The sequence below is a fragment of the Vipera ursinii genome, assembly GCF_947247035.1.
Source record: "Vipera ursinii genome assembly, chromosome: 1".
Lineage (NCBI taxonomy): Eukaryota > Metazoa > Chordata > Lepidosauria > Squamata > Viperidae > Vipera > Vipera ursinii.
In genome coordinates this window covers 272779421-272801328 of record NC_139512.1, presented here as the reverse complement: position 1 = coordinate 272801328, position 21908 = coordinate 272779421, and the positions used below count along the sequence as shown (strand labels likewise).

Sequence of the window (21908 nt, the reverse complement as noted above, 5' to 3'; positions counted from 1 at the left end):
TCTGAGCAGATTTGACAGGAGTCTGCCCCTCTATCTTCACCATACATGTAAAATGTCATGATTGCTGCTTAAATTACTTTTCAGCTACTGTAACAACTCAGCAAGGTAAGAATTTTGAGCCTAACTTTATTTTCTTTATACTGCTTCATGACTTCTTATTATATCTTGCTTCTAGTCAGCTTACAATCTAAAAAGTAACTTTCTTTTAACTCCTCAGATTCTACAAATAAATTAGACGTGACGCTTTTCACGAAGGGTAGCACTCCCACTGAAAGTCATTCATTTATTTTGCAGTCCTCATTCTTTACTACTGCCAGCCATGATTGGGCATAATAGGATGACTGGTATTTTTATATATCATATGGGTCTCAATTTCTTGTTTTGATCCTGAAGTTGTTTTAGCTAATATTTTCACAGTAACAGATTGTTACAAATTTAATAGGTTCAAGTAACTGTTAGTAGGTCAGACACTCCATGTATCTGCAGTGAATGACGTGTTATTAAGAATGTTCTTCAGTGGAAGAAAAGAAAGCGGGGGGGCGGGCAGATCTAGGTGACTCCTAATTATCACCCATGAATCTACCAGCTTTTGGCTAATCAACTAGAATGGTACCAGTCATCTCTTCCTCTTACACTAATATTCTTAATGTTGCATAGAGAAGATCATATGTTGTTCAACTTTGAGGCTTTGTTTTTTTAACAAATTTTATATAGACTGGTTACAGACAATTGATAGCGCCATTATTAATTCATCATCATAAGCTCTTCAGTGTTCCAAGTTGCTTCCAGTACTTCATAAGTGCAGATTTAGCTGAGGTATTTTTGATTTAGGTTACAACTATTTTCTCCTCAGAACTGAGACTGTAAAAAATGGAGAAGTTTTGGTCTTTGGGCACAGCCACTATTTTCATAAAGCAAATAGAAATAGAAGGGTTAAATAGCAAAGCAGGTATTGCTTTGATACAATTAGATCTTGTCTCTGTAGCACTCAACTACATATGTCTGCAGTCTTTTATTTTCTTACTGCAGTCTTATATAAAATGGAATGGTCATTAGATCACTATTCTGCCAAACACACAGATTTTCTGTTTTAATGTTTTTCCTTCATATTTTTATTTCTTCTCATTTTTAACTGTTCTTTGTAAATTTTAAAAAATAAAGTAAACCTGGAAAGCAGGTATGTACATCTGAATATTTTGAAGAATTGGTGTACTCTGATGGCCATTTGGAATGTCACTAGTTTTACCCCATGGAATCGGCAACATACCACAGAAATGTGGCAAATTATCCCTCAGTATGTTGTATAAAGCCAAACAATATGGTAATTTTAGCTTGGTCTTGTGTGCAAAGCCAGATAAATTTAATAAATAGGTAAGTAAACAAATGCTCAATTTTTTAAAAAAGGTTGAGCTAGCTATGAGTTACCTATTTTTAACATAGCTCACGACTGTGAATGACAATAGACAGTCACATTTGGCCTACAATTTTCTGTAAGCTGTGCCCCTGTGATTTATGATTCATTGTGTTGTATGTAGTCAGCAGATGAGGTTGGGCAAAATATTTATATACTGCCCAACTCCCAGCAATTCTGGTTAATTCCCAGCAATATTGAAATACAGAGTCAACGTAAAATTAATGATTATGGGAAAATACATGGGTAAAAATACCCAAATTACTCAACAGAATTTGAATATAACTTCCTCTGGCCCTCTTTAATTAAATACTGCTTTGCTGCATTAATGAACTCTTAAAATGTAACACCTTATTCTTCCTGTATAAGAATTTATATCAAAAGAATTTTCTGGGTCCTTTTTCCAAATCAGGATTATTTCCAGCAGATACGACAACAAGACATGCTGGTGGTAGAAAGAGTTGATTCATTTATTTCCAGAAGCAAAAAGGTTTGCTCTTGGGATAGGCTACAGAGAAAATGGAGTACAGACTGTTTTATAGGGAGACTGGTCCTTGGTGTGGGCTTGGTGTGTGTGTGTACATGGTGGTTCTAGCAATGATTCTGTCTAAAGGCCAGTCTTAATTGCCCTTCCTGATGTCTGTTCCCTTTCTTTAGATGGTGTCTGGGCAGCCTATTTGTGGGTGTGAGAAAGTCTGACTGCACAAGTTGTTTGATTAATCTTGCAGAATGGAATGGAATTTTAGAACAATAGAATAGAACAGAATATGGAAGGGACCTTGGAGGTCTTCTAGTCCAGCCTCCTGCTGGATCAGGAGAACCTAGGTACTTGGTTTTGGAACTTGGTTGAGCTAATCAGTTGATACCGTAGCTTAGCAGAGGTGCGATTTAGCTATTGATTCTTACAATGTACGTTCCATAGTTTTCAGTCTCATTGAATCATGATCTTGTGTTAATGGCAAACGGATAGCTGAGACAGTGAGAAAAAGTTAATTTGGGTTAAAGAATTTCCCATGATTGTTGTTGTTGTTGTTAGTTGCAAAGTCGTGTCCTACCCATCGCGACCCTATGGACAATGTTCCTCCAGGCCTTCCTGTTCTCTACCATCTTATGGAGTCCATCTAGGCCAAAGGTCTGCAACCCGAGGCTCCGGAGCCACATGCGGCTCTTTCAGCCGTCTCCTGCGGCTCTCAGTCCTCTGCCATGTGCAGTCCAAAAAAAAAAAAGTGGGACTAAAGAAGTTCAACCAATCAATTCAAATATGCAGGGTAGGTGCATATCCCGCCTTGGCTCCACTCTTCAGTCAAACCCTGTTCTGCGCAGGCACGCATGTATGCGCATGTGCAGACATTTTTTTGCGGCTCCCAGTTTTTCCTTTTGTGAGGGAACCGGTTCCGAGTGGCTCTTTCACTTTTTCAGGTTGCTGACCCCTGATCTAGGCTCACGCCTACTGCTTCAGTGACTCCATCCAGCCACCTCATTCTCTGTCGTCCCCTTCTTCTCTTGCCCTCCATCTTTCCCAGCATTAGGCTCTTTTCCAGTGAGTCCTTCCTTCTCATTAGGTGGCCAAAGTATTTGAGTTTCAGCTTCAGGATCTGGCCTTCTAAAGAGCAGTCAGGGTTGATCTCCTCTAGGACTGACCGGTTTGATCGCCTTGCAGTCCAAGGGACTCGCAGGAGTCTTCTCCAGCGCCATAGTTCAAAGGCTTCAATTCTTTGGCGCTCAGCCTTTCTTATGGTCCAGCTTTCACTGCCATACATGATTATTATTGTTAAAATAAAACACTTTCTACAAATCCCAAACTGGGTAAATCTGACTGCAAATTAGTTGGATAGAAAATTTGGTCCGTATACTTTCCTCTTCGAGTTCGTCTGGTTTCACCAAACAATACGCTGCGTGTTACCTCTTCCCTTTCCCTTATCACGGCGATCTGGTTTTGCACGTCTGCATCTCGGTTCTACCAGGGGTCCTCAAACTTGGCCCTTTGATGACTTGTGGACTTCAACTCCCAGAATTCCTCAGCCAGCTTGTCTGGCTGAGGAATTCTGGGAGTTGAAGTCCACAAGTCATAACAGGGCCAAGTTTGAAGACCCCTGATCTAGATCTGCGATGGCGTATGACCTCATCGATTCAGGTTGATAATAACAGCATGGCTGGCTGAGGAATTCTGGGAGTTGAAGTCCACAAGTCATCAAAGGGCCAAGTTTGAGGACGCCTGGTACGGTTAGCGGGCAGGCACACTAAACGTGTATACTCGGCTTCGGTGGTCTCTCCGCCTCCGCTTTGAAATATTGATCCGCGGAGCACGCCAGAGGTTAGCGGAGGAGAAGTGGGCGGAAAGTCCTGCCACCTCTTGCCATTTTTCGCTTCCCGGGGGGGCGCTGAGCCGGGCGCGCTGGTTCTCTCCAAGGGACAACTTGCCGAGAGAACCGCCACGGCCATCCCCCGGCCGCCTCAGAGCCGCTGGCGCCGGACAAAGGGGCGGCCACAACCCGTCACCGAGGCAACGCGGGAGCTCCTCCTCCTCCTCCTCCGCTCTCCCGTTAGCCTTCGGGGCCCAGTTCTCGCGAGGCTTGCCAACTGCAGGCGCCGCCATATTGCGTGTCGCTATTTGGATTTGGATTTGCCCGGCTGAGACGCGCAGCGAGCGGAGGAGGAGGAGGAGGAGGAGGAGGCGGGACGGAAGCGACTGGGAAGCCGGAGCGGTTCCAAGCGAGGTCGGGAGAGGCGGCGACGGCGGCGCCTGGAAGACCCCCATCCCGCCTTCCCCCGTCGCCCCTTCCGCGCTACCCGCCACAGCACGGACCCTCCCACCCCCGCCCCCTTGCTCCCTCCCCCGGAGGCGGCGGCGGCGGCAGCTCCGGCGTGGCTCTGAAGGGTCGCCTGCGGAGGAGGAGCCCGCGCCGAAGAAGGGTGAGCAAACTCGGCGGGTCTGGCGCCCGCTCCTCCGAAGGGCTGTCGGCCAGGCGGGCCTGGAGGGAGCGCAGACCCCGCTGCCTGTCTGGGCCCGGCTGGCCGCGGTGCCCGGGAGCCGGAGGGGCTCGGGGGTGGGATGGGGGGGGCGTGTGCAGGCAGGGCCGGGTGGCGGTGGCCCCGCCGGGGAGAGGAGGAGGAGGAGGAGGAGCTGGGCTGAGCTTCCGCGGTCTGTCGGGGAGCTGGACGGCGAGGGCTGGGAGACTTCTGCCGCTCCTCCTCGGAGCCCCCTTCGGAGGTTTCCCCGGGAGGCCTTTTTCTTTTTTTTCTTTTCTTTTTGGGCCTCCTTGAATTCGGAAGCTTTTCTTGCGCTGCTTCCGTTTGCTCTTGGGCGTCGTTTGTCCGCTTGTCTTCTCTGCTTCTCCTCCCCTGAAGAAGCTCCCGCTCTTCACTCCCCATTGGATGGGTGTGTAGGAAGTGTGGACTGATCGTGTGTAATACGTTTCGGTGTTCCTGTGTTGGGTTTTGTTCAGTTTTTTTTTTTAAAAAAAAAAACATATTTAAGCTACCTAGTGAGGGAAGTCAGCCCCCCAGAAAAGGAAATATTAAAAGGGCAGAAAAATGTGTGTCCTAAAAAGAACCAGGAAAGCATGCCCAGTTTTCTTAATAGCCCAGTTCCCCCCAAGCAGAAAACCAGTCCTATAGAGCAGCGTTTTCCAACCTTAGGAACTTGAAGATGTGTGGACTTCAACTCCCAGAATTCCCCAGCCAGCATAGCTGGCTGGGGAATTCTGGGAGTTGAAGTCCACGCATCTTCAAGTTCCTAAGGTTGGAAAACGCTGCTATAGAGGTGCAAATATAAACCATCAGGAAGTTTGGAGCTGAAAGCTTAGGAAGACAAAAGACATACCCCAGCCCCAAGAAAAGCAGGATATGACCTTTGGAAATAATAGGATTGATCCACAACCATCAAGAATACCAGAAAGGCACACCCGGACACAGGTCAGAATACCTGACACAGGAAATACAAAGCCTGAAACAGGAAATAACTCCAAACAAAAGACTCCAGGGGGGTATAACACCCACTCTTTACATGTGCTCGGTCCTTTTCTGCTGGAATCATCTTTCTGTCTGGCTTTCCTCTGCAGTAAACTGTAACCTTCTTCCTAAAGCAGTCGCCATGTTGTTTATCCCCAGCTTGGATGGAACCATGCTGAAGATTTGTGTACTTATGATAAATATTAGTACTATGCAATTTTTAAAATATAAAATATAGATTTTATAGATGCAAGATATAGCATGAGCGTAAACTCATTTGTAAAGGAGATAAAGGCGTATTTACTTGTTAGATTTATATCCTGCATTTTTTTAAGGAGCTCAAGTTGATGCACGGAGCACTCCCTCATCACATCCTTTTCCCCCATATCAACAACTCTGGGATAGATTGGGATTAGAAAAGTGAATGACTGGACCAAGTCTCCTGGTGAGCTTCTTTGGGGGGGGGAATTGAAACAGGATCTTCCCAGTGTTAGCCCCTTAATCACTATTAGATACCGTCTGTTCAGATCTGTGGTCTAAAAGCTCTACAGAACAAAATGAAGCTTTCAGATGCTGGGATGAGCAGGAAAGGCAGGTTATTGAGGCAGGAAATTCCAAAATCTCAGCTTAGAAGGCCATATTTAGTCAGCAGTTTATCAGGCAGGATCTGTGAGTGATAAATTGGATTATCTGGGAGAGATTGAGCTAAGGTGTATCCTTGTGTTAATAATATATACTGTATCCTCTAATTTTAAAACTTGGTTTTACAGTGTTCACCTACTAAAGTTTTATGTACTCATTTTATTAGAGTACTAATGGTCCTGGATGTGAGTAAGGTGTATGTGATGATGATTAAATCTCCAAAAATCTAAGCTGAACAAAAACATTCCTGTGCATAATTGTTACATCAGCATCAGAAGCAAAGTACTCTTAGATCTTGAGCCTAATTTTCAATGAGTGCAGCTTTGTCAAGGCTACACCTACATTTTGTGTCAGCTTTTCTACTAAGCAGTAGTTTATTCCCAAACTTAAGAGGCTTTGTTGTGTTCTCAATTACCAGTTGAGGACATCTCCTGGTTTCCTGAACTTCAACAATAATGATAAAAAGAATGAATAATGTGGGCAAAGATTATGGGATGTCTTCCCAAGGTTTTGTGCTCAAGTCAGCTTCAGCCAGCAGGGTCTCGGATCCATGTAAATGGAATAAAGGGCAGTATCTGCTTCTGTAGTAAGAACTTTCAGGAGCTGTATTTGTTGCCATTTCTTGCAACATCACCTCCTTGAAAGAATCACAAATAGTGTTGCTAAGCTCACTTGACCACAGTATAGCTGTCTGAAAATTAATGATCCTGATTAAAAAAAAATCAATATGACCATATTAAGGTTTATTTTCAACAAAATGTAATAGTGTTCTTTTGAGACACATGCCCGTGTTTTTTTTTCACTATGTGGCTTTAAACTTTCTTTTGATTGGGATCAAGTAAAGTGTAAAAAAAATGGTACCTTCAGTGTTGCTCATCTCTCTTATCATTATTACATTTCCAAACGATTAGAAAAGTTGATGATTTATTTTAACAGTATGTTAAGTATATTTTGTAGATTTGTCCTTTGTATAGATATTCTGCTTAGCCCAGTTACTTAGAGATGAAATTCTTACTACATACCGGTAGTCCTTGGTTTACCAGCATTTATTCATCAACCGTTCAAAATTACAATGGCATTTAACGAGTAGATTGTTGCGGGTCCTCAAAGTTGTGGCTATCCTAGTGTCCCTGTGGTTACCTGATCACAGTTTGGGCACCTGGCAGGCAGCTCACAATTATGACAGTTGCAGCGTCTCTGTGGTCACATGATCAACATTTATCACCTTCACTGCCAGATGCTAGCAAGCAATGTCAGTGAGGGAGCTAGCAGGTGATCTCACAGGACTTCCCGCCTAACAGCCCCATGGGATTCACCTGACTGCAACTTGAAATCGCTGGAACTGCCATTGTAAGTCCGCACGGTCATGTTACATCGCACTTTACCGCCATGACACTTAGTGACTCAGTTCCTTGTCCCAATAGTTGCTGACCCAACACTGTCCTCATAGATTTTCATTCTGTTCTCATGTGTTTGGTTGATGGTTTAATTTTATCTAGCTAAAAGGGATGTATATTTATATAGACAGATGGGGGGTTTATGTTGTTATAAAGATTTGTGCATAGTAGTTCTGTACTTATTGGGAGTCTTGCCAAGTAACATTCTTAACAATATTGATGTACCACAGTTAAGATGTGACTTCTTGAATCTGATGTAGGAGAGTGCGAACTAGCACTCGCAGCAAAGTCTGAAAATATGATTTTCTTTAAATAATATGCAAAAGCTCTGAAGTCATTTACGTAGGACAATGGTTATTTAACAGAAATCGGCAAGGAATGAGATATTCTGTATACAATTGGGATCTCAAAATAATATAATAGACAAGGGTTCCCCAGCCTTTTGGTGGGCATATTTGACATTTGAAAAAAACATACTGCACATTCAAAATATTTGCTAGGAGTTTAACCATTGATGAATTGTCTATTGAATCACATCAGAAAGCGCCATTTTACTAAAATAGTGCCTATCTCACTCCTTGTCCTATAGGATGTCTGTCTTATCTATTTTCTTTTTCTGGGTAAATGAACATACTTTGGATTCAGGCCTTCATTTTTATTACCAAGGGGAGAAAATGTCTATGGTTAGAGGCATTTTTAGAAACATATATTGAGCTTGATCCCAAGCGGGGTCAAGGCTAGTAAGCATTTGTATAAAATTGTTACACTATTCGTTAGACTTGAAAGTCAGAAAATAGCCTGGAAAGAAAGCAATGGCAATCATTCTGTATTGCTGCTCAGAAGACTGTATGGATGTAGGTCATGTAATCTCCTATAGTTGTGCTCAATTTTAATAAATTTTCGTTTTCCTTAACCATTCCAAATGACTTGGTTACCTTGGGATGTCTTGTCTTTGGAGATATGACTTTGTGGCAGAATGAAACTATTCTAAAGTATTTAAACTGATTGTTTCTCAAAAGAGTATCTCTCAAAATGGCTTAACAATAAGCCGATATACCCTTTCCACTATTTTTTAAAGTGATAGATACGACTTCTTTTGAATTTTATGACCTAACATCTTTTTATCATGAATTTACATAATGTCTTCATGTGTTTTTCTTGTAGCTTTATGTTGACCATGAGTCTTGTGATGATAGGTGAGAATGTGAAGCTAGCACGTGAATATGCATTGCTTGGGAATTATGATTCTGCAATGGTTTACTATCAGGGAGTACTTGACCAAATGAGCAAATACCTCTCTTCTGTCAAAGATACGTATCTTCAGCAGAAATGGCAACAAGTGAGTTTTCATTCTCTGGTTTATTTTCATTTATTAAATAGGATTATCATTTCAATTAGACCTCACTTTAAAAGTTGAGCTAAGTTGAATAAACATGCCTGTGGCTAAATACTAGTGAATTACAAGGGTGAGTACAAAGATAATTAACGAAAATTGCTATTTGTGGTTGGAGAGAACTCCATTAAAAAAGTAAAATAAAACTGGCTTCAAAAACACCGCCCCCTTCTGAATTCTTTTTGATTAAAAATGTTAGTCGGTTAATCTAAAGCTAGCTGCTATCCTGAGCTGGTGTACTCAATTTGGACATGTGCCGTGTACATGTGTGATCATTTCTTAGACTGTGCCACTTCAAATTATGTTGCTTTTAAAAGCTTTCATACATCTAACTTTTTTTAAAAAAATCCATTAAAGGTTTCTTGCAAGACTTGTAATAGGCCTTATCAGTTTTCTGTAATGTCTTACAGAGTCAACAACTTGTTTATCTATCTGAGCCACAAACATTTCACGAGATACTTGAAGTTGACAAGTTTCTACAAGCTAACATTATGCTTCTTTGTATTTCATGTTTTTAATCAGGTTAGGCAGGAGATAAGTATAGAAGCTAAGCATGTGAAGGATATCATGAAGACACTAGAAAGTTTTAAATTAGACAGCACTCCTTTAAAAGCGGCACATCAGGAATTACCAGCTCACGATGCAGAAGTCTGGTCATTGCCTGTACCTGCTGAACGTAGGTAAGAGACACCATGAGGGGAAAAGCAGATTAGGGTGTTCAAATATTAAATGTTAAAGTATGTTAAATATTAAAGGGACACGGTGGCTCAGTGGGTTAGGACTCTGAGCTTGTTGATCAGAAGGTCGGCAGTTTGGCGGGTCGAATCCCGAGTGCCGCGTAACAGAGTGAGCGCCTGTTACTCGTCCCAGCTTCTGCCAACCTAGCAGTTCTAAACCACGTAAAAATGCAAGTAGAAAAATAGGGACCACTACGGTGGGAAGGTAACAGCATTCCGTGCGCCTTTGGCGTCTAGTCATGCCGGCCACATGACCACGGAGACGTCCTCAGACAAGCGCTGGCTCTTCGGCTTTGAAACGGAGATGAGCACCGGCCCCTAGAGTCGGAAATGACTAGCACGCATGTGCGGGGGAACCTTTACCTTTACCTTTATGTTAAATATTGTTTTTGAGTTTCTAACTCGTAACCACAGAAGCATTTAATGCTGTCTCCTGCTCCCATGAGTAGAGCTTCTGTGAGTAAGTGGTTGAATCTGTTTATTAGAAGCAATTAGTATGTGCAGAAAGAATTGTATGCAATTCTAACACATTCATACAAAACACAGTTTCTGGGAGATTGAGGGGAGTTGTAATCTTTTAATATATTCAAATATTCTAGGATAAGAATATCTTACCATATTTACAGTTTTCCCCATTTTGTATTCATTCAGATCTTCACCAGGGCCTAGGAAACGTCAGTCAGCTCAGTGCAGTGATTGCAGAAACCAAAATAACCGAGCCGGAGCAGCTGCTAGAGTCTTTCATCGGCCTTCTTCCCGAAGTACTCAGGATAAAGGCAAAGTTGTTCGTGGTCGGGAAAAGAAAGATCCATTAAATAAAGGAAAAGAGGAAAAAGTAAGTTTCGTGAATGTGAAACCAACCCCTCCAAATCTTATAAAACATCCTTACCATTTGAGCCTCTTTTTGGTCTTTTTATTTATCAGCATTTCTAGTAGGGAGAACTTGTGTAAAAGTTTGATGAAGATGTTTTAAAAGAGAAACCACAAATAATAGTACAATGTTCTGCTTACTCAGAATGGGGTGTATCTTACTTATTTTACTTAAGAGATTTATTTCATTACCCATCATATTATACAATAAACCTTGGCATCTCACAACAGTAAGACATTTATCATCTAGTCATCTCATTTCTGCACCATCCATCTCGCCTAGGTACCTGGTCAGTTAACACTAAAACATAGAGATAAAACATAGGAAAAAACGTTGCACTTCTTCCATCTCGTGACATCACTATTCAAATTCTACATTTGCTAGCTCATTGCCATCCTAATCAATGCCTGGGGAAAGAGCTAGATCTCTATGGCCTTCCAGGAAGCTAAGAGAGTAGCAGCTCTTCAGAACTCAAGAGTGGGGACGAGGAAACTGTTTTAAATTGTTGGGGGTGATAATGGAGAAGACACACCTCTTAGGACCCACCGTGTAACAACCGTTTAAGAGGGGCTTCTGGAACATGCTCACCCTCTCAAACCCAGTGGGACAGGCAGACGCCCTCAGAAAGGGACAGTCCTGCAATTAATCTTACCATTCAGAGTTTTAAAAACAATAACCAGCATTTTGAACTGTACCCAGACAGAAATTGGAGGCAGTGTAGCTCACATAGCAATGTAACATGGGCAAATCATGGAGGGCACAGGACTGTGCATACTGCTGCATTCTGGACCAGTTGTAGAATACATTGAGTAATCCAGTGGAAAAGTAACTAAAACACGAGTAACTATGAGCAACTCCTTGCAGTCCAGTACGGAAGAGGATTGCACTTCACAAAGGGCCTTCTAGCAATGATTGACACCTGCTACTTGGGCAGGAGCTGTAGCCCAGGAACAGCCCCAAGTTGCACATCAGTGCTCTCTAGGGGACTCCTATCCTGTCAAAAAAGTCAAAAATGACAGCTTGGGATAGGGGCAAAACCCCAAAGCCACTCCCTCTTGCTGGGATTGACTCCCAACCAGTTCCTTCCCCTCCAGGCCTTTGTGTCCTCAAGTCACTGGGCAAGCACTTGGAACAGCGCCAACTGCCTGATGTGGAGTGGAGATGTATAATGGAGTATCATTGCATGGCGATGGTACCGCTCCTCATGCCATCTACTTACTTCACCTAGTGCAGGGGTAGGCAACCTCGGCTCTTTTATGACTCATGGACTTCAACTCCCAGAATTCCTGAGTCAGCTACGCTGACTCAGGAATTCTGGGAGTTGAAGTCCATGAGTCATAAAAGAGCCGAGGTTGCCTACCCCTGACCTAGTGGCTTCAGATATGTATTTAAAAAAGTTAGAGATATGAGCCATTCCAGACACCATACATAAGAGAAATTTGGCGCTAGGCTTCTCCCCAACTATCGACCTCAACTGGAACCAACCATGGAGAAAGGAGAAAACCACTAGAAATCGAGAGAGACTCCTGACCCTCAAAAGCCGCTCCAGAAAGAGACCATGCCCAGAAAGCGATTCTCCCAAACCAGATCACAACAATGACAATAGTTACAGTGGAACAGTGTTGCCTTTTACGCAGGGAGCTTGGAGGAAGTGCAAGCTGCCTATCCTTATTTTCAGATGCCTCTGAAAAAAGTATTTTGCCTGTTCCTGATTGCTAAAGACTTGTTGGGAAACTTGCATTGCTTTCCCATGGTGGAGAAAGGCTGACAGTGTTTGCTTTGCAAAGTTCACGTATTTTAGTAATATTTGCTTATCAAAAACTTTTCAGCAAATGTTTCAAAAGCAATTGTGTAAAAGGTAGTAAATACCAGAGGTTTTATTTGTACGTTTTGTACAATTATGTCTTTGTTTGAAAGTTTATCATTTTATTGTTACGTAACTTACGTTAAACAAGTTACTGGAATAATTATGAGCAATATTAATATGTTTGATAAGCATTTTTATGTAATGCAGAATAAGTCCTCAACTGATATTTCAGAACCTGAGCCAAAGAAATTTGATGGCACTGGATATGATAAAGACTTAGTAGAAGCTCTAGAAAGAGATATCATTTCCCAAAATCCCAATGTTCGATGGTAAGTATAAACCATCTCTATCCTTTTAAGTTGTGAGGTCTGTGTCTAAGCTTGATGGATTTTTAAATTCATTCATTCACTGAATTTCTATAGCTACCCATCTCAGTCAATGATTTTGGGCAGCTTACAATTGAAATTTCAATTGTAACTTGAAATACATAATGTTGCCTCTAGAGAAAATTAAATCTGGAAAGACATCAATTCTAATAATGAACTTTCCCTCTTTCAGTAAAAAAATAACTGGTAAAGTGTAGGCAAGCAGACTGATTAATGATTTTTTTTTCTCAACAGTAGATCATTATGAATACGGTACATTTGTAAGGCTGTTCTATGTTCCTTTTAAGAAATAGCTGTAGCTTTATCACCATGTTGCTGTTTTTGGTTTCAGGATAAACGGCTCATAAACTGCTACTTCTATTGTCTGCCAGTTAAGCTTCTTCTTAATTCAGTTTAGCACTTAATTCAGAAATTTGTAAAATCTCAGTGAATAAGATGTCTCAGTAAGCAAGTCTGCTTCATCATTTTCATAAAACTACCTCAATCAATTATAGCCAGATTTAATTTTCTCTAGAGGCAACATTATGTATTTCAAGTTACAAAGTATCCTAAACAGCAAATGGAAAAGTAGAGATGGCTGCTGTTTAGGGTTAGGATACTTTGTAACTATAAGCAATAGTTTATGTGACCTTTTTATTTCATATACCTTGGCCAAGAATGCTAACATTTTCTTGGAAATTGGTCATCATAGTTATGTAACAAGAACTGACATTCACTTTACATTTATTTTCTGGAAACAGATTATGAATTATGCTTAAGTTTTATAAATCAGTTTCAATGTGGAACGGGATAGGTCTGCAAAAACTACAATAACTCTAGCATGCTTTAATGTCTTCCCTACACCAGTTCTAGAGGGCAGCTACAAAAAAGAAATAATCCCTTATGAATTTAAGATTGTGCTGTTATGGAGAAGGATCTATTGTTTCTATAGTCGATGTCATTTTATTTTACGTTTTTATAAGAATGTAAGTCTGTTTTCCACTTCTTCTTTGGCAAAATACTGCAAGCACAACAAGCAATTTGAATTTATTCTGTGCACAAGTATTGCTTTCAGATCAAAATTGTTCAGTTTCTATGAATGTAGCCAAATTTTACTGTACTTTACTGTTTGTAAAGACATAGTCTACTGTTTGTAGATAAATTTTGATTGCATTGATGAGCTAGCTGTAAACTATACTATTTAATTCCATCTCACGTGACCATAATAAAGTACTGAATTGAGCAGCTTTCAATGAACAAATAGAAGCTTACTCTGTGGGTGTATTAATAGGCCCACCTTCTGCTACTGTTGTTCAAATGATTTCTGCAGAAAATGATCCTTAATGTACATACATATATGTATATGGAGAGAGAGAGAGAGGTTCGATCCATGAATGTCTATAGGAGAAAGATGTTGGCAGTGAGCAATGTTGGGATGGAAATTGAGTATTCATGTGATGAACGTTCTGATTTTTGTAAAACACCTGAAAAAAGGTGGAATTCTAAAATAAAAATGTAAATGATTGAACGTCAACTCTTTCCTGTGGAGTGAATTTATATAGAAAATATTAATATTCTTCTCTGAAAAATCATGTATTCAGCCATGATTACAGTGAAAGTTAATAGAGATGCAGTGCTTGTAGCAAGTCATAATCTGCTCGTTTCTTTTTCATCAGGGATGATATAGCTGATTTAGTGGATGCTAAAAAATTACTCAAGGAAGCAGTAGTTTTACCCATGTGGATGCCAGAATTTTTTAAAGGAATCAGAAGGCCCTGGAAGGTAAAGTCACCTCAATTATTGATGAAACATCAAAATGGTTTCCATTGAGTTGTATTCAGTGTTAAGCCAGGGTGAAGAAAATGAAGGATATTCAATCCCGTTAATAATTGTGCAAGCACTAACTGGAAACAATGCAAATAACATAAGCCAGACTGGATTCCAATTATTGAATCTGACACTTGCACAAATATGTAATGCAAGGGTTTTACAGCAAAATGATTGAACAGCCCATATAAAAAGTATTTTGTTTATATAATATTAAAGTAAGTTCATATAATCTAAAGGCTCAAAGCCATATCACTCTGGCTAGAAATTTTCACTTGTCATTTGCTATGTCAATAAAACAGTGTCTGGTGACACAATGCCCTTTAACTGTTGTTAGAATCCCTAGCTCCCTTTGCTTTTATTTAAAATGCTTATTTTAAATGAAATTATATAGTATTTCTTAAATTATATTGGCAAATGAATTTTAGATATTTTTAAATGAGTATTTATTTCAATTTCTGGCTCTCTTTGTAAACAGGGTGTATTGATGGTCGGTCCTCCTGGCACTGGAAAAACACTGCTTGCAAAAGCCGTGGCTACTGAATGCAAAACTACCTTTTTCAACATATCATCGTCCACACTCACTTCAAAGTACAGAGGAGAATCTGAAAAGCTTGTTCGCCTATTATTTGAAATGGTGATTTACTGATTTCACTAAGATTTAGGAATATTATTGCTAGTGTTATTAATATACTTTTTAATCCTGGCTCTTTAATATGCCTGATATGTCTTCCTCTCCCTCCTTTACCCACAGCAACAACTCCGTGTGGTGGGTTGGGCTGACAGAAAGCAATTGGCTCAAAGTCACCCAGCCTGTGTGTTTTTGCCTTTGGAGAGAATGCTAGCAGAAAACAGAATAGGCAAAGTTTATGGACTACTAGGGCACAGGTCTGCAGCCCGTGGCTCCGAAGCCGCATGCGGCTCTTTCAGCCGTCTCCTGTGGCTCCCGGTCCTCTGCCATGTGCAGTCCCCCCCCCCAAAAAAAAGTGGGACTAAAAAAGTTCAACCAATCAATTCAAATATGCAGGGTAGGTGCATATCTCGCCTTGGCTCCACTCTTCAGTCAAACCCTGTCCTGTGCATGTGCGCATGTACGCGCATGCGCACACATTTTTTGCGGCTCCCAGTTTTTCCTTTTGTGAGGGAACCGGTTCCGAGTGGCTCTTTCACTGTTTCAGGTTGCTGACCCCTGGACTAGGGCATATTTCGAATTGTAAATTCATGTGATTGTGCTCACAAATTGACCGTTATGCAGAAATTATTCAAGAAATAGCCATCAGGTTGAGTGTGATCAGTTATAAAATACCATGGTCTTCCAGCCCAGTGAAGAGCTGAATTAATAAGATGCTGTGCTTGCACTCCTGTGTGTTTTCAAGGTCCCCTTCCCAAACAAATCCAGAACATTACAGCTGCTGCTTGCCAGTAAGACTGTCTCTCGCCCCGAGCACATGGCTGAAAGACCTGCCTTCCGGAGGGTTTCGCCTCCATCCTAAGCTGAATCTCTCTGGCAGGCAGCACTTAACAACGTTACAACCTTAACAGCACTTACACCTAACAACCTAGCTGATTATTAATGACTGCAGCCAGGAGTGCCAGATGGTGCTCATTGAGTAAAGCATGAGATCTCACTTAATGACCACTTCATTCAGTGAACAAGATTTTGATCTCAGTTGTAATTTGGGATTGCCTGCAGTAGAAGTTACATTTTGGCAATTTATTTTGCATTGTACTAATGTATTCCATTGTGATAGTATGATAGTGTATTTGTACCCATCATACACTGGTATTATTGTATTATAATAGTGTAGTCTGTTACCTAGAAGATTCCAAGCCAAATTACACATAACTCTTAATTGTGGTTTTTATAAGGTACATGCGCCCTATCATACTGCTGTTTTGAAGTCAAAATGTGTCAATGGGAGAATGTAATATAGGTTGGGAGCGCAGTGGGTAGAAGAGATCAGCCTTTCCTACTGAAAATCATCTCAGAATAGATTTACTTGGTAATGTCTTTGGAGACGGGCGGGATATAAATGGAATTAAAATAAAATAAAAATAAATAATAAATAATACTGTTTTGGAACAGTAGCAGTTTGTTGGAATCATTCTTAGTAAAATGTTCCTTCACCATCTTATATTTCCAGGCTCGGTTCTATGCACCAACAACAATATTTATTGATGAAATTGACTCCATTTGTAGCCGTCGAGGAACTTCTGAAGAACATGAAGCCAGCCGAAGGGTGAAGGCAGAATTACTCATTCAGATGGATGGTAAACAAGCTTAGTTGAAAGTGTGCTAAGAAAAAAGTAGGAACTTGAGTATTATATTATAGTAGCAGTTGAGCATTAGTAATTACGCATTGCTCATTAAGACATTAAAATCCATTGAAATGTGTGTTTTGTTGTTATTACAAGAAGCTCAGTTATAAGTTGATTTCAACTTTCAGTCACTCTGAGATGATGCTGCTCAACGCCACCTTATTAACTCCAATTGTGGTTATGGATAAATGGTCTCTTTGTGTACTTTAATTTTCATAATTTACGATTCAAAAATAAATATTTTTTCTTGGATCAGAACACAGATATATGAATACAGTAGAAGACTTTATAAGCAAAACTGTAAAGAAAGGCTTAGCAAGGAAATTGGTTCTTGGAAATGCCATATATATATATGTATGTATATGGCATTTCCAAGAACCAATTTCCTTGCTAAGCCTATATATATATTATAAATCTCCAATATAATTTAATTTGTTAAATTAGAAATTAATGAATTAGAATTTAAATTAGAACTTTTTAGATTGTGCAAACAAATTTGGTTGTCCATTTAGATGTTTGAAATAACATCTGTAACTTGACTGACTAGTGTTAGAATCTACACATGGATTTTTCAAATTCTCTCTCTTGTAAGATCACATTTTCAAAGAATCAATAGGATTGAGATGGGCAGCTGTAGAAATTGTATGAGCAAATAAATGTGTAAGAGGCATATATATAGAGGCATCTGTCCAGCAAAAAACAACCCACAAACCAGAATGTCTCAGATGTATATCAAATATTATTGCATATTATAAGCAATTGAATACTCTTATTAGTATAAAGCATTTGAATTAAAAGTTCAAACCTGTTGCCATGGATGTGGGTAGTTAAAATTTAGCTTGAATGTAATGACATAAGTTCCTGATTTGCAAACTTGAGCATATATTATTTTGCATTGCCTTTTAATTTTTTTTTATTCTCTTCTAATAATAGGAGTGGGAGGTGCTTCTGAAAGTGATGATCCTTCCAAAATGGTGATGGTACTTGCTGCTACTAATTTTCCATGGGATATTGATGAAGCATTACGACGACGCCTGGAAAAAAGAATTTATATTCCTTTGCCATCAGGTATAAATTCTTGCATTTCAGAAAAAATCCAATATAGTTGGCACATCCTGAATTTTTTAATATCAAGTGCATATTTGATAATTGCAATTTCTAGGAGGCAGGAGCAGTGATTTTGAGGATGAATATTTCCAGGTGGAACCCTTACCCTTACGTTGACACGCAAAGACTTAAGTAGCAGGTTAAGATTCTGGGATAACAACTAAGTATATTTGAGTGGTCCTGTTCAAAGATTTTGTTATTTTTAATTAAAATTGGGAATTATATAATTGAAACATTTTTAACCATGTTATTCAAGGGTTAAAGGATGTTTTTTTCTCCATGTTTCATTTTGGTTATTTTTCTTTGCTAAGCCAAAGGCAGAGAGAAGCTACTCAGAATAAATCTACAGGAATTGGAACTTGCTGATGATGTTAATCTTGTCAATATTGCACAGAATATGGAAGGTTATTCTGGAGCTGACATTACCAATGTGTGCAGGTATGTTAAAACTGCACAGCTTTTATTATATTTTATTTTGAAGGCAGTAGTCCTAATCTTATAACTCCTGTTACAGTACAAATACTGGTTCTGTAAAAGAACTAAAGAAAGCAGTAAAAAAAATAACTTTAGAGAGAGGAAAATATATTTTTTTTAAAAACAAACAAACTTGATTTTGATTGATTGAGCCATACTGAAAGAGTTCACGTGCATGTTACACTAATCCAGTGTTTCTCAACTTTGGCGACTTTAAGATATATAAACTCCCAGAATTCCCCAGCCAGCATGATCAAGTAACTATTACTTAGTGTAGGGATGTCAAACTGCCGGCCCCACAGGCCGGATGCATCATGCGGAAGCTGCGCCCACCCCATTGCCGGCAATGGCAAAACCGTCCCGATACGTTGCGTGACATCATGTGACGTCGCGAGTTTGACATTTATTTATTTATTTATTTATTTAATTTGTATACCGCCCTTCTCCCGAAGGACTCAGGGCGGTGAACAGGGCAATACATAATAAAAACAAGATACAAAAATTAAAAATTATTAAAAGTGGTTAAACAGCAATGCCCGTAATAAATTAGTACAGATTAAAAGTTAAGACCAATTTATAAAACATGACTTAGCGTGATAATACGGGCAGGCCAGATTAGAATTCCTTTTTCCACTTCTAGCTATTATAGTTTCATTAGTATGGACAGATTGGCTTAATCCTGAGTAGTGAAATGACATGCCGGGATCAATAAAGATACTTTGCTGCCTGTCAAGGAAACCCTCTAAGAAAAGCATCCTATCCATATGTCAGTGTAAGTCCCTAGCCATCTTTTAAAGCTGATCCTAAAGGCTGTGTTCCACTCCTCCTTTCTCATTGGATTATTCCTGCTCATTTTGCATCTGTTTTTATTTTTCTGCCCATTTATCTGGGGATAGTTATTTACCCTTTAATCTTTATTACCCTTCGTTCAACACACTTCAAATTGCATTCTTCTTAGCAATTTTTTTTTAAAAAAAATTGCCAGATTGCCTATTTTTATGTTTATAATTTTCTTGATCCCTTCTAGTTCTCTTTCATCCTTTTCCCTTGCATATTCATTATTTCCTCTCCTTATCCATTTCACTTATTTTCTCACTTTGTTTCCTGTGCTTCTCTCCATTTTTGCTTACTTGTTCCATTTACTGCCTGATTTTTATTTTGGCATGAGAAATCTTTGACTCCCTTAGATGCTGCTAACAACTGCTAGTAGCACAACCAATGATTGAAGAAGATGGGGGGGGGGGGTTGGAGAAAACTTCTGGTATACATGCTGCATATCCACACTTCTACATTTCAGCTTTTTTTCACTTTGTGACTCTTATCAAACCGGAACAGAATAACAGGGGTCAAGAAATCCATAGTGGTATATTGAAAGTATGCCGTTACTCTTTATATTTTCAAATTGTGGTACCTTCATTTCATCTTCTTTCAATTTTCTATATGTTACTTGGAGCACTAGCTCATGCAGAGGGGTCAAGGGATGCTAATCGAGCCTGTTGGTGCCTTCTTAGAGAGCCAGCAACTTTTCTTACATTCATATGGCAGCCATGCAGTTCCCAGGAAAATACATCTTTTGGTTCAAGAATTTTGTGGGTACATCCATATTTCCTACAGTTCATTTTCTTTGCTTTGGACTCAAATACAGGTAGTCCTTCAATTATGACCAGATGCTTAGCAACCGTTCAAAGTTACACCAGAACCCCCCTCCTATGGTACTTAGAACCCAGTTCCAAAGTCCCCTCCCCCCACAAGGACACATAACTACATTTCGGGAGCTTAGCAACTGACCCACATTTGTGGCCGTTTGCAGCATCCTGTGGTGGTGCAGTCATAATTTATGACACTTTTGCCAAAAATCAGCATTTGAAAAGCTGAAGCTATACTTTTGTTTGCCATTAAAGAACTTATTTTACATGAAGAGCTGGTTCTTCTCATTATTACATACCATGTTATCCAAATATTTCCAATAGTATTACTAAAAGCCAATTTAAGTTAATTTGACTTTTAAGACCTGTGAAGGCACCTGCCATCTGGAATGAGATTCCCTCTGAGATTTGGATGGTTCCCACCTTAATGGCATTTCAGAAGGCTTTAAGGACATTTTTTTCTCTCTCCCAGGCTTTCGGTTAGGACAATTGGAAGCCTTTGTCATGTATATGATATATTGTTTTGGCTGGATCTGCCATCTGTTTATTGCTAAAGTTTTTATCTGCATTTTGAGTTTGTTATTGTCTTGTTTTTATGCTGTAAGCCACTCTGGATTGGGTAGATTTTAAGTAGAAATAATAAGCAAGCAAGCATTTCAAGGTCCAGCTATGGTTAAGGCAGCCTTTTAGTGTTAATTGTTTGGCATTTCTGTACTCTCATTAAAGGCACATGGTTTTTTTTAATCAACAGAGATGCTTCACTGATGGCTATGAGAAGGCGTATTGAAGGCTTGACACCAGAAGAAATCAGAAATCTTTCCAGAGATGAAATGCACATGCCAACAACAATGGAAGATTTTGAAATGGCCTTAAAAAAAGTTTCAAAATCAGTCTCTGCTGCGGACATTGAGACATATGAGAAATGGATTTTTGAATTTGGATCATGTTAAGCCTTTCTTCCTTGAGAAATCTGCCTTAAGTATTCAAAGAGTTCCAAAAGTAATGAAAAAGTAGTACTCCTGGGTGCTCAGTGCTATTTTTTAACTTTTTGTAACAACATATATAATAAAGTTAGCTTTTTAAAGTACAGCTCATTTTTTCCCCTCTTAGTCCAGTTGTCTAGACCAGTTCCCATTAAAGATTTCCTGCATTTTTTGGATCAATAGGTTCTTGCAGCCATACTTGTACTGTTTCTTGGCACACTAGACTAGACTATCACTTGCAGTATTTTGGTAGTTATATTTTTAAAAGTAGTCACTGTTCAGTCAGTTTTTCAGGAAATCAGCATACATCAAATAAGCCGGTGCAAAAAAAAAAACCTTCGTCATTGAAATAGCTGTCCATCCTCTTTACTTTGTCATTGAAAAAGCAAGTATTTTAAGGGTAAACCACAATTAGAACTTAACACTAATTCAATATTTATCTCACGGAGATTTTAATGTGGTGGTGGAATTGAACAGAAAAGAGAGGGCACTAGATCTAATCCTTAGTGAAACCCTAAGCATTCAATCAGTTAAGAAACGCATTCTTAAATTCAATGTGAATGTAAATAAAATATTGGCAAAAAAATACATTGCATTAAGGTTCCAAGAGATTTGTTAAGGGAAAATTGTACCAAGAGAATAGGAATTTTAAGAATCTGTGAGATTACTATTTTTCATTAATCTTCCAGTAATGAGCACTTGGATACAAAGAATATCACAGCTTAGTAGAAGCACTAGCTAGAAGAAAAGGATGCCAGCGTGGCTAAAAGGCAGAATCAAGAAAATGATAAAAGAGCAGAAGCAACTTTTCAGAAAAATGGCAGTGAGTGACTTGAAGCTTATATATTCTATATTTACTGCCAGAATATATATAACTTTAAAAGGAAAACAAAACAAATATATGCCAGTCCAACAACAGAATAATGACAAAGTTAGGGTGATAGGTTTATTTGAACAGGAACTGCACAAGAACACGGT

The 21908-nt window shown here is 39.5% G+C and overlaps 1 protein-coding gene across 3 annotated transcripts; it reads left to right on the top strand.

Annotated features, from left to right (window-relative positions):
- Positions 1 to 4166: 4166 nt before the first annotated feature.
- Positions 4167 to 21036, top strand: KATNA1 (katanin catalytic subunit A1). 3 transcript variants are annotated; one of them, XM_083374002.1, is made up of 12 exons: positions 4208 to 4324; positions 5698 to 5807; positions 8566 to 8740; positions 9317 to 9474; positions 10183 to 10366; positions 12417 to 12538; positions 14251 to 14356; positions 14880 to 15038; positions 16546 to 16672; positions 17654 to 17788; positions 18139 to 18265; positions 20699 to 21036. In XM_083374002.1, exons 3-12 carry the CDS (start codon positions 8570 to 8572, stop codon positions 20895 to 20897), a joined length of 1488 nt encoding a protein of 495 aa, XP_083230128.1. In that variant the 5' UTR covers positions 4208 to 4324; positions 5698 to 5807; positions 8566 to 8569; the 3' UTR covers positions 20898 to 21036. The 3 variants fall into 3 exon arrangements, with proteins under 3 accessions (XP_083230129.1, XP_083230128.1, XP_083230127.1); XM_083374003.1 differs by lacking the exon at positions 5698 to 5807 and having other exon boundaries at positions 4167 to 4324; XM_083374001.1 differs by lacking the exons at positions 4208 to 4324; positions 5698 to 5807 and having other exon boundaries at positions 7851 to 8740.
- Positions 21037 to 21908: the final 872 nt, after the last annotated feature.

What these genes read in the sequence shown, in the direction of transcription:
- KATNA1 (XM_083374001.1), top strand. Translation starts at nt 8,528, where the DNA reads ATGAATTTACATAATGTCTTCATGTGTTTTTCTTGTAGCTTTATGTTG. An exon ending in ATAAAGGAAAAGAGGAAAAA is followed by an intron (nt 10,367 to 12,416) that starts GTAAGTTTCGTG and finishes TATGTAATGCAG; the next exon opens with AATAAGTCCTCAACTGATAT. An exon ending in TTCGCCTATTATTTGAAATG is followed by an intron (nt 15,039 to 16,545) that starts GTGATTTACTGA and finishes TTATATTTCCAG; the next exon opens with GCTCGGTTCTATGCACCAAC.